We start from the raw sequence: 12,755 nt of genomic DNA, 5'->3' as shown, positions 1-12,755 counted from the left end.
CAGCTTCCCTCTGCCCACAGAACACCGAGCAGATTTCATTAAAATCATTAATTTGAGTGGTATTTCCTCATCTCACACTTTCTGCCCAAGCCATATTTTCTGGTTTGAGCTGAAGTTGAGGAAATCAGACTGATGAGATTACTCGACACAAATCCAAGGAATTTGCTGGTAAATCCAATCTTTATTCAGGAGAAAAAAAAAAAAATAGAAGTACCATTAAAAAAAGGGGTTTCATCTGTCTTGTTTCCCTGCTGACAGCTCCACTGCTGCCCTTTTCTCAGAGATTGCCACTTGTAGAGGCTGGCAGAGAACAAAAGCTATTGTACCCTACCCTCACCAACAGAGCATTTTGGCACCAGGAGCCCTCTCCTGGCCTGGCAGCAGTGAATTTCAGCCTTGGCAAGGATGTTACCTGCCAGTCCTTACCTGTCAAGTGACAGCTTGGCTTTGATGCTGCGTTTCTCTGAGCGAGCAGGGGGGATCAGGATGGCATTTTCCCCACAGAGATCTCTCACAGCATCAATGCCCTTTTAATCCTCTCCCAAACCCATCACCCTCTGAACAGAAGTGACAGATCCAAGCCCATCTGCATTAATAGGAGCACAAATTCAGCTGGATTCAGGAAGGAAATGCTGCAAAGCTCCCTGTGACAGCTTTGGTTTTGATGTGTTTGAATGTGGCAGGGACTGCACGTTAAACTCACAGGTCCTTTTGGAGCAGAGCTTCTCCCAGAGCTCTGTGGGGAGCTGTGACTGCAGCCTGATCTGCCCTGAGACTAAAGTCTCATCTCTTCCCCACAAACCTGCTGTGACAGGAGAGAACCTTTGCTGACCTGTTGTAACAGCTCGGTGAAAAAGGAGCTTTGTGTCTGTGACATGCCCAGGAAAGCTGCACTGGGATCAAGCTTTCCAAATTCCCCATCGGGCTGCAGGGGGGGATGAAACACTCCAGCCTCAGGGAGAAAGTGCTGGAAGGACAGGGCAGACCCTTGGGGGTGGCTGCAAGCCCTGCTCTGTCACAAACCCACCAGGAAAGAGCTGATTTTCATAAAACTGCTCCTGTCTCAGCTTTCCTGCCTTCTCTCCCTGTCTCAGGGAGCTTTTCTGATCCACAGCAGTGCCCAGAGGGGTGTCAGGGCTCCTCCCAGCCTAAGGGAGTTTGTTGAGATGTGTTTAACTGGGAAGAGCCTCCCCTCCTGCCCAACCTGCCTCCCCTCCACGTTCCTGCAAAGAGAAGCCAAAGGCAGCTCTGCTGTGCCATAAATGGTTATTTTCATGTTGCCAGCCTTTTAATGAAAAGGACTAAATAAATCATTAGAAATATTTTAATTAAAGGAACAGGGTAAAGAACAAGCATTCACATCCTGGAGACAATCTTGCTCCCAAGGGCTGTATTAACTGATTGTTTGAAACACTTCTATTCCCTGCTTAGTTTTAACCAAGCTCATTTTAACTCTGCCCATTCCTCTCTTCCTCTCTTTCCCTCTTCCCGTCTCCTCCTCTCTCTCCCTCCATCCAGTGAAGCCACAGGGACTTCCAGCTCATCAGCTTTGATGGAGAGTTCACCGAATTTTGAGGCTGATCCAGCCAGCAAGCAAATTAGAGACACTTAGATTCTCTAACTTGCTGCTGCTTTTGGGCAAGGAGAGGCAGGGCTTTTTGACATCCAATTTTTAATTCATTTATGTAACGCACCAAACACGTCTTTTCCTGATTTAGCTTAACCAGAGGAATTTTTTCCACAGCCATATGAGAGCTGCTCTCTCTGCTCGCAGGATGCTCAATAAAGCACAGGCTCATTAATGTGCTGGTGATCTATAGATCTGACAAGGGCTGGGTTTGGTAAATGTCATCTTTTTCTTTTTTATCCCCCTCTTTTCTTTGCCCCTCTAAAAAACACTGCAGAGTTCCAGCAGAGTGATTTGCTGTAAATCAACGAGCTGAGGTTTGGGAACTTCATGGGGGAAGGGAGAGAGGAGGGGCTGTGATTTAGGGAGGGCAAGGGGGAAGCTGCAGACCCTGACCCCATCCTAAGTGAGGCTGATCAGTCTCCACCACAGGCCCTGCTGCTGTCCTGGGACAGAGCAGTGCAGGGGCTGGGGCTGGTAATTGGGATGTTGATGAGATACAGATGAGTTCCCCACCAACAGCTCTGGGACCCTCCTCAGTCCCTGCCACATCAAAGCTTTTTAATTGAGCAGCAGCTAATCAGCCTCAGTGGGACCGGTGCCTCTTTAGCTGCTGCCCCCAGGAACAGCCCAGGGACAGGTTCTGCCAAGAGCTCAATGGCTTCTGCCCCCAGGACCTGACAAACTCAGTGTGTGCCACTACAGCCCTGCCTGGGCCATGCCAAGTGTCAATCATGTGGTCCAGAGGGGACATCTGGGGAGGAGGGGACATCTGGGGGATGCTGGTGGCCTCAGGGGTGAGGTGGGTCTGTGTCTCATGGTTCTTTGGTTTAAGAGTTTAACTTTCAGTGCTAATTTCAGTGCAGGAGCTTTTGCCTCCTTGCAGTGCTGGCATCAGTGGTGTCACTCAGGAATCCAACCCTGGGGCAGTGTCCTCAGAGGGGTTTCCTTCATTTGTTTGTTTGATTCCCTTTTTCCCCTCCCCGTTTACTCCCTGGTTCCCTCTCCTTGGGGCGCCTTGATTGCACTGTGCACTCCTCTCTTTTCCTGGGGACGCAGATGGAGGAGGTGATGGCTGCGAGCTGTAGGACACCACTTGTAATCAGAGCCCACAAGGTGCCTGTTGCTGTTTGCTGCTCCAAAACCTGGATTCAGGGCTGGCTTTGCCTTCATTTGAAGCTGGGAGTGGGGATGGTGAAATGCCTCTGAAGCTCGTGGGGAAGTCTTGCCCCATCATCTCTGTGCCTACAGAAAAATAAGCAGAAGATTGCATTAAAATCACAGCTTTGAGAGGTTTTTCATCACCTCACACCATGAGGAGCCTCAAAGCCTCTGCACACAGGGTGGAAGGAGTGAGCCAGGAATGCTCCACGTGGGGATTTTCTACAGAGATGAGAAATCTTTCTGTGTCACCAACCCAAAGAACACCTTTTCCAAAACAGCTGAATTGGGTCAGCTCAGCTGCCTGTGGGGATGGAGCAGTGGCACGAGCAGCGGGACTTCCCTGCTCCTTCCAGGCTCGAGGCTTTCTGAGCTGCTTCATCCTCGAGTTTCACAGTTTGTGTTTGCCTCGAGATGCCTGTGGGTGTTTGAGGCAGGGCTGGATCTCCTCGGGGCACAGGGGGAGGCTGGGAGGTGCAGAGATGATGCTGTGGGGGTCACACATCCTTGAGGACATGGAGGGAGCTTTCTCCAGCCAGGCCCTGGGCTGTCACCAGGTCACCTCTCTCAAAGGTGTTGAGCTCCAGCCTGCACCCAGCAGGTTGTGCTGCCCTCGTTGCTCTTCTAGGACAGGTATCACTCCAGCTCCTCTGATCATTAGGAACCCCTCCCCTGCTCTGTCAGCCTGTTTATTTCTGGCTGGTTTGTATGTATTTATTTTTGTGCCAACGCCATCATTTCAGCTTCAAAAAGCTGTTCTACCTCTTTGCTACAGACCTCCTCCACCTGGAGTATTTATAAAGACCAATCACATCCTCTGCTTAAAAACCCTGAGTCCTAAAACCCTTGCAGTCCTTGTCCAGAGCCTTAACAACAGGATGGTCTCACCCCTGTCCATGTGGAGCATTTGATTGTTTGCTAAAAAACTTAGCAGATGGATATGTTTTCTATTTTCCAGAGGCTCTTTATATGTAGATAGAGATGATTAAAATCACCTTGACATCCATCTTGCAGAAGAGGGACGTGAGGGGCCCAGACAGCCTCTGCCACTGCAGAAACAGCAGCAGGAGGAGCTTTGCCAGGCCCTGAGGGGCACAGGGGTGAGCTGGGGCCAGCCAGGATGGGGAGAAGTGCCCCAGCACGTGGCATTCGTGGCCTTGGTGTCTCTAAAAGCAAGGTCAAACCCACAGCGGTGTCAGGAGAAGAGGCAATTAGTCTCAGCACATGCCAGCAGGGGAGGGACAAATTGGAGAACAGCGAGGGCTGTTAAAATTAAAGTTAATCTGTCACTAATCTCTGGTTGAGAAATCCGGGAGGGAAGAAGAATTAGGCAATGTTTGTGAGGGATGACTCGCTCTGAGAGGCGATTGCTGCAGAGGGGCTGCTGCTCAGCAATCAGAGCAGAGCTGGGGAATTCAGCAGGGACTCATCCTGCTTGGGCTCAGACCCAGTGGAGGCTGTGCTCCAGGGGCTCCCAGGGATTCATCCTGCTTGGGCTCATACCCAGTGGAGGCTGTGCTCTGGGGGCTCCCAGAGATTCATCCTGTTTGGGTTCAGACCCAGTGGAGGCTGTGCTCCAGGGGCTCCCAGGGATTCATCCTGCTTGGGTTCAGACCCAGTGGAGGCTGTGCTCAAGGGGCTCCCAGGGATTCATCCTGTTTGGGTTCAGACCCTGTGCAGGCCAGTGGAGGCTGTGCTCCAGGGGCTCCCTGCCTGTGAAATGGGTGGGAAATCTCCCAGTTTGGGGCTGTTGTTCCCAGGGTGAGCCCTGCACTAGGAATGGGCACGGCCCCAAGGCTGCCAGAGCTCCAGGAGGGTTTGGACAACGCTCTCTGGCATGGGCTGGGATTGCTGGGGTGTCTGTGCAGGGCCAGGAGCTGGGCTTTGATGATTCTGAGTGCAAAGCTGTCCTGTTTGCCCTTCCCACTGCTCCTTGTGCCTTGGGATGAGGAGGCTGGATGTGGAACTCCTCACGGATTCCCACTGTGGCTTGTGGGTCACTCGGGCTGGATTTGCAGCAGCCCTGGGACAGGAAAGGACTTGGCCCTTCCCTCAACACCCAGAGGGACTCGGTCTGCCAGGCTGGCCATGCTGGGCTCAGATCCAAGCCACCCCCAAGCCCTCGAGCCTTTGGTCACACCAGAGGCCAAGCAGTGCCCAGAGCAGGCACAGAGTCAGTCCCAGGGCTCCCCACCACCTTCCCCCCCTCCCTGTTAATAACAAGATTAACCCATGACAGAAAGGAAAATCAATTAGTTCCTCCCAGCCTGTCAGCCAGAGGAGAGCCTGCCTCAGCCCCAGTGCCACAGGAGGGAGCTGGCTGGGCATGGATTTGCTCTGGAGGAGCTCTGGAGACCCCCCTGCACCTTTGGGGTCACCCACTGCCTCTCACCCCACTAGGGAGGTGTCAGAGGACACCAGCAGAGTGCTGGAACCTGATGGGACAGAGGAGGAAAAGGGGGTTCAGAGGGAGCTGGCCTCCTCAGTCCCCCTGTATCCGCGAGGAAAAGCAGAGGAGGAAAAGCAGAGGCCCTTTTAAGGACAATAAGAGAGCAGGAGTTTAATTTGCACGTTCTGAATGAGCTGCTGGAGGTGCTGATGTCCCTGCCCAGAGCTCTGAGGGAAGGAGATTAGGCTCTTGAAGTTAAAATTAGGTTTTGTGGAATATTCTTCCCCCCTGGCTGAAGGCAGTTGTGTCACAGCTGAATCACAACGTCCTCCTGAGCCTGGGGGACAGGTTCCTGCCATCCACGCTGGGAATTTGGGTTTGCTGCGGCCACATGGATACTTGGGTGGGTAAATTTGGGTGTGATGAGCCTGAATCAAAGGATTTGGAAGTGCTTAATTGTGGTAGAGGAGTCGTGGAGCAGCACCACTGAGAAGGTGGCTTTGTCCCATCACCTGCCACCAAGGTGGAGGGCAGAGGCTCCCAGCACTACACTGAGGGGGACAAGCTCACAGATTGGGGATTTCTGGCTAAGATGGACCCATTTGGTGGCATTTGGGGACAACACACGAGGCTGTGTGCCTCGCAGGGAGCTGCCCAGCTCACAGCTCTGCAGAGAGGACCCGTGGGAAGGCAGCACAGGGCCAGGGTGGTGGCCCTGCAGAGCAGGTGGGGTGTGCACAGAGGGTTAATCTCTCTGCTGACCCGTTCTGGGGTTGTGAAGGTAATGGAGCATCCCTAAAAAGGCCAGCTCGAAGGTTGTCACTCACCAGAGCCATATGGGCAGTGACTCGCCCTATAAATCCCCTTATTGTGCTGTTTATCTCTCCAGATTGGCCACTGGCACGTCTCTGAAGGGCTCAGCATGGACAACAGGATCTTCTCCTCCAACATATCCGACAGCCTCTTCAACACCACGCTGATTGTCACCACCATCCTGGTAAGGGAGGGGGGCACCTGCAGTCCCCATGGGGCCAGCCCAGCCCTCAGGGTGGGGTCAGCTGAACGCTGCTCCCTGCTCCTGAGCCCTGCTCTGTGCTGATTTCACCCAGCAAGTCTCCAGTTACAGCCGGGGGGACAATTCCTGGCTGTGTAACTCAGCTCAGGTCGATGTTGCATACGGAAATGGCATTTGATGGGTGCAGAGGGTTCGTATTTGACGGGTGCAGAGGGGGCTGGGATGGGGACAAGCTGCCAGTTTGCATCCAGCTCGGAATGAGGCTCCTGTTTGGTGTACAGCTGCTGAGTTGGAAGGGACAATGGCCCCTTCTACCCATAAAATTATCAAAATTGGCCAAGATGGGCAGGATTTTTATGAAAACTTGGCATGTACAGGCACTACAACAGGTTCCCTTCTACGTGCTGCCTGTCCAGTGATTTTTTTTGCTCCTTCTTTAAAGACACTCAAACTCCTGCCTGTCTCCCCACAAAGTTTGTTGGAAAGGGACAGACTGGAGAAGTGGCTCTGTGCCAGGAGAGATTGGAGTCTGGATGTCCTGCTATGATTCACTGGGCTGCTCTTGCACTTCCCAGCTGGAAACGGCCCTCAAATCATCATCCCTTAGCTGTGTTTTGTGTCCTAAGCCAGGACAAATTTGCACCTCCATGCAGCAGGGGCCAGGGAGCACCAGTGTGGAGACAGCTCTGAGAGCTCGGCACCCCCTGAGCTCCCAAGCTTTCCTCATCCTGTTTGAGAGGGATCCATTGTGCTGGGATGTGCTTTTTGGGGTTAGAACTAGACATTTTCTAAGGTTTCTCCCAAACCCACCCACCCTGTGAGCTCTGCTCCGTGCTGGCGGGACGCCTCGGCTAAGATGGGAATGACAGCTGCCCAGTTTCACTGCAGGAAAACCCTTACTTAATGCTGAAGTGGAACCACCAGGAGCTGGAAGGCAACGACCGCTACGAGGGTTTCTGCGTGGACATGCTGAAGGAGCTGGCAGAGATCCTGCGCTTCAACTACAAAATCCACCTGGTCGGGGACGGCGTCTACGGCGTCCCCGAGGCCAACGGCACCTGGACGGGGATGGTCGGGGAGCTGATAGCTCGGGTGAGTGGATTAGCTGCTCTTTTAAACTCTGCTCTGCTGGGGTTTGGCGCTGCAAAGCCCCAGTGCTTTGTGATGATGAGGATGGATGGGGTTTTAGTCAGTTTGGGAGGCTTGGAGCAGAGGGTTTGTGTGGCATTCATGTTTTCTGAAAAATCCCTTCGCCCGGGATTTCTCTCCTGGGAAGCTGAGAAGCCTCAGAGAAGAGGAAAACAATTTTATCTCATTTGCTTCTCCTATGTTTTGCTGATGTGGAATGTGTTTGGAGATTGTTTACCCACAGCTGATTGTTTCACTGGTTTCATGTGAATTGTTTTCACTCTTTGGCCAATCAGTGCCAAGCTGTATCAGGACTCTGGAGAGAATCACGAGTTTTTCATTATTATCTTTTCAGCCTTCTGTCTGTATCCTTTCTCTATTCTCTAGTGTAGTTTAGTTTAGCATTCTTTAATATAATATAGATCATAAAATAATAAATTAGCCTTCTGAGAGCATGGAGTCAGGTTGATAATTCCTTCCTGTGTCTGGGGGAAACCCAAATGCAGTAGGTTTGCACTGTGTTCTCCTGATGGAAAATGTGTTTCTTGGGACAGTGTGGAAAGAAGTCAGCACAAGAGCAGGGCTGTGGGATGCTCTCAGGGGTGCTCCCTTCGTTGGGAAGGAAGTTTGGACTCTGGGATCCCATGTAAAAACTCAATACAGACTAGATAATTTTTTTCCTAGTGGAACGATTAACAAAAACTTGCAATACGAAAATGCAGAGCTTGGTAGAAGCTGAAAAAATTTACCAAACCACACTAGGATGGAAGGAAGTATGAATCCTATTTCTGCCTAGAAAAGTTTTGGCAGATTCAGTTCAGCTGCTTAACTCAGTGTTGCTTTTGGAGAAGCACATTTCCTATTTCCTTGAAGCGCATGGCTCGAGGTCTTTTCACTGCTCTGCTCTGTGGAGCTGCTGCCCAGCAGCAAAGCTGAAAACTGAATTATTTTGTTGCATTTGACAATAATTCTGTGTACACCTGGGCTCAGCCAGCCTGGACCCTCCTCCCTACTCTTTGTTTTCCTCTGTGGTGTTTCCCAGGCTTCCTGAAGCTTAAACACAGCTCACAAAACACTCTGAGATCCTTAGCAAAATAGGCTTAGCCTCAGCTAACAGTGGGATTGATGCTATTTAAGCCAGTACTTCCTCACTGATTCTGCCTTGTCATTCCTGACGTGGCCCTGAGAGCCCAGTGCCACTTTCCCAGCTGGTGACAAATCCATGGTGACGTGGGTTGGTGATAATCCCCCCACTGTGGGAGAGGAGACCCTGAGTCATTTGTCTTCTGCAGAGCAGAGTTGCAAGGGTCCAAATCCATCCCCTGGGGCTCCAGGCAGGGATCTGAGGCTCCTGCCAGATATTTCTTCCCTGGAAAATGAGCATCACTTCACTGTGGTTTACTGGGCACAGTGGAATTTGGTTGGAAGCTGGGTTTGAGGATTTTGGAGGTCTTTTCCATGATTCTGTGGTCTTTAAAGGGTCCACGATCCCTAGAAATGCCCACTGGCACCTCCTGCCTCTCCCCCACGTGGCGCAGGGTGCTCATCCCACTTCAGGAGTTTCAGCTGAGTGTTTGAGGTTGGCTGGGACAACTCTTTGTCTGGAAGCGGGAGGAGTTTTGGGTTTTCTGAGGGTCACAGACAGGGCACTGAACAGACTGGAGACTCCCCTGAGCTCTCCCTGTCTCTGGGGTCACCCTTCCCTGAGCAGTCACTCTCAACGCCAGCTGAGATCCCACCTCCATCTGCTCTTTTCAAAGAGCTTCTGTGAGGCTGTTTGCAAATGCTCCAGGCTATTGTCATCGTTTTTATCCATCTTTGTGTCTCTGCGTGTGTCCACACACACAATTACACTCCTGCAACATTCCTTTGGGGAGGCAAGAGGGAAGGAGCTGAGGGCTCAAAAGAAGGGAGCAGCCATCAAACTTCTGGCCTACTAACCTTGGCAGTGCCTCTTCATTAAATGGGACCTTCTGGAAGGTTGTTTTTTCTCCAGTGATGAGTATTTTAACTTCGTCTTCACACAGAAACCGTTTGTTTCTTCCTCAGCTCGAGCCTCATTCAGGAGGGTTTTTTGCTTCTGCAGGGCAGAGCTGTCGGAGCCTGTGAGGCTGGATCACAAATTGAAGCAGCTCTCTGTCTCTTCTCCCTGTATCCCTGAGAGTTTTTATAATGGTTGCAGCAAGTTTTTGATCAATCCCAGGCACTGGGCTCAGGTCAGCCAGGGCAGAGCTGGGTGTGCTTGGTGTTGTGTTTATTCAGGGCTGCCTGGGATGTTGCTTTTTGAGGGCATTTCACTGCCCGAGGGGCTTCTGTCCGTCCTCGACAGTCAGTCCCCAAGGGAGTTTATCCTTGATTGCAGCCCCTGGTTCACTCCTGTCCCATGGGATCCAGCAGATCCTGTGTTGGGTGCACATATTCCTCTTTCAGTGGATTTATATATTAGACAAATTATATATATATTTATATTTTTACTCTGCCCCTTTTTGACAGAGTAAAAATAGAAGTATATATATAATTTATATAATAAATTATATATATGTATATTTATGTATTTAATAAAGGGGATCAACTGGGGCACAAACCTCTCACAAAAGTCCCCAGTCCTTCCCAAAAATGAAAGCCCTGCCTCTGTCCAGCACAGTATCACTGTAGGAAAATAATTTTGCCTTGATCCTGATCAGCCATCAGAAAATAAGGTTTGACTCACACTCACTTAATGTGCAGGACCAAAAGGTCACAGAATTATCCAGCCTCCCCTGTAATCCCTCTGTGGCACGGAATCTTCTCAGAGCAACTCCAGGCTATCGGGGAGAAAATGTTTCATTTTATTGCTTTTAAATTAACCAGCTATTGATTTATTCTTAAGCGCTGGGAATTCCATCGCAGCTAATTGTGCACCCTGATACGATTGAGCAGGATGCTGGACAAACATCAATCTGTTGGTGACCCAAATTCACCAGTACGTATCTTATTGACCTGCTCACAAAACAGGTTGGGAGGTAAGGAAGAGGGAATGGGATGGCTTGGGAATCCTGCAGTTTGTGATCAGCTCCCGGAGGTTTGGCTCGGGAGAAGTCACTTGGAGAGACTCAGAATCACAGAATGGTGATTTAGTTTCAACCTCCTTTACACCTTCCACTATCCCAGGTTGCTCCAAGCCTCATCCAGCCTGGCCTTGGACATCCCCAGGGATGGGGCAGCCTCAGCTTCTCTGGGAATTCCATCCCAGCCCTTCACCACCCTCACAGGGAAGGATCCCTTCCCAATATCTCTTTTAGTTCAAAGCCTCTCCCTCTTGTCCTGTCACTGCAGTGCCTGATGAGGAGTCCCTCGGGCCCATCCTGCAGTGAGAGATGTCACAAATCAGGAAAGCCTGGGCTAATTTGTCCCTCTGAGCATGCAGGGCAGGGAGATTGAGCACCCAGCTCATTCCTGGAGGGAGCAGAGCACTAAAGCCACTCTCCCTGTCAGCCTTCCTGGCTCTGGCACAAACAAACAAGGAGAACAGCAAATCTTCTCATCTCCTCCTTTCTGGCATCAGAGACTTAAAGGGCATTTGGGCTGGAAGAATTACATCCTGCTCCTCGCTGCTGCAGTGCAGCTCTGGCTCAGAGTCCCTGACGGTGTCTGCTCTCCCCCTTCTCTCTCTCCCCAGCACATCCTCGAGCCGAAATGAATTCTGTGGCTGACACAAACCAAGGGATGCATTTCACAGCCTTAGCCTTGTCCCACCTTGCCTGGCTCCAATCTGGCCATGATCAGTGATGATCAAAGCCCTTTTTAAAGTGAGGCACATGAAGTTGTCTATCTCGTCCAGCCTTAGGAGCAGCAACAGCAAGAAGAGAGAAGCCCTTAGAGCTGTGGGGTGCTGGTTTTCCTTGCTGGTGGCCAGGCACTGCTTTCCCTTCAGCTGCTCCAAAGCTGAGGAGCAGCAGGAAGGGGAAAGAGGGAGAAGCTCTCCAGAGCTGGCCGAGTCCTGCTCTCCACTCGCAGTGGGCTTTGGTGTGTGCAGAGAAAAGCTGTGTGTGGGTGCAGGGAGGCAGGGGGAGGCTGTTTGCAGGCTGTGGTGGTGGCAGCTGTGACAAGGGGGGCTCCAGGAGAGAGCTGTGGGTGGCTGTGCAAGCACAGTGAGGGGACGGGCAGAGGGGTCTGCAAAGCACTTCTGGGAAATGAAACCCAGGGTGGGGAGGGTGCAGTGCTGGGCTGGTGTCACTGCTGTCCCTGCATGCTTTGGGTCCCCACTGCTGGTGCTTCACCTCAGCTGGCTTTGCCACGGGCAGGGTGAACACCTGGCACAGGCTTTGTGCTCCCACAGAGAGAGGCCAGGTGAGGAGAGATGGGCCAGGGCAGACTCGAGGCTGACACCTGCACTGAGTGCTCAGCCCACCCTGACTGGGGCTTGCAGGGACAGCTGCAGCCTCCGGGATTTCCAGGCTGTCACTTCTGATATGGCAGGACTCACACTTGTCCTTACAAAGTCCCCCAACACCTGTTTGGAGTGACCCTCCTGCCTTTGAATGCAAGAATAGGGAGGGGCCTGGGGCAGCAGAGAACCTCTGGAGATCCCCCTGCAGAGAGCAGGGTCACCTCCAGCTGGGTGGGCTTCCACTGGGGCACCCCCCAGTGCTGCTGGCTCTGCAGTGCTGGCTCCTGAAGCTTGCACAGCTATTTCCCCTTTCTGGGAGGCTTTTTGAGCACAGGGACAGTGCAGAAGAAGGTTTTGCTGCCCCGGTCGTGCTGTCAGGGCTTGGTGGGCAGCGCTGGTGACAGCGCTGCTGTCACAAGCGCCCAGGGGACATGGCATCCATGGAGCCACCCAAGGCAAGGACTGCTGCTCCTGGAAAAGATCCCAGCCCTGTGCTCCCAGAGCTGTCCTGGTTTGTTCTCCAGGTGTTTGACCCACCCCCAGCCTCAAGCCTCTCTCCCTGTGCTGTGTCCCCACAGCCTGGCGCAGGCTGGGGGGTCTCTGTGGGGCTGCATCTGGGCTCTTCTCCCGGCTGCTTTCTGCCATCCCATGCCGTGGGAGGCTTCTCTGGGATCCTCTCCGGGCTGGGGCTGACGTCAGGGCCCATTCATCACCATTAGCTCCGAGCTGAGCCCTGTCAGAGCCCGCGGCGAGGGGGCGGATGCCGCCTCTGGACTGGCAGTCCCTGCAATTTGCTCCTGAAGGATGCTTAATTGTTGTTCCTCCTCAGGAGCCCGGCTCAGCCCCCGTGTTTAATGTCCTTTCCAGAGCCCTGATGCAGGCAGAGCCCACGGGAATGCCAGGTAGGGCGGTGCTGGTGGCAGCTTTTGTCTGGCACGCCAGCCCACCTGGGTTTCCTCTCACCTAGCGAGGCTCTGGCCTTGCCTGGGCGGGGTGTTGTCAAGAGAAGTGGCTGTCTCCACTCCCAAAAAGCTCTGGGTCTTTTTCTAAGCCTATTTCATGCCAA

General features: G+C 52.4%; 1 protein-coding gene across 1 annotated transcript in view; it reads left to right on the top strand.

Moving 5' to 3' along the window:
- The window catches only part of GRIK4 (glutamate ionotropic receptor kainate type subunit 4), a 188,549-nt gene that overhangs the window by 154,899 nt on the left and 20,895 nt on the right, over window positions 1-12,755 (top strand). Inside the window, exons 11-12 of the mRNA XM_038161536.1 lie at window positions 6,067-6,174; window positions 7,081-7,284. Coding sequence (XP_038017464.1) covers window positions 6,067-6,174; window positions 7,081-7,284 — 312 coding nt within the window. The remainder of the gene's footprint in view (window positions 1-6,066; window positions 6,175-7,080; window positions 7,285-12,755) is intronic.

This window comes from Motacilla alba, chromosome 24 (genome assembly GCF_015832195.1).
Source record: "Motacilla alba alba isolate MOTALB_02 chromosome 24, Motacilla_alba_V1.0_pri, whole genome shotgun sequence".
Lineage (NCBI taxonomy): Eukaryota > Metazoa > Chordata > Aves > Passeriformes > Motacillidae > Motacilla > Motacilla alba.
The sequence above is the reverse complement of the archived record's forward strand: the minus strand, read 5'-3'. Positions and strand labels throughout refer to the sequence as shown.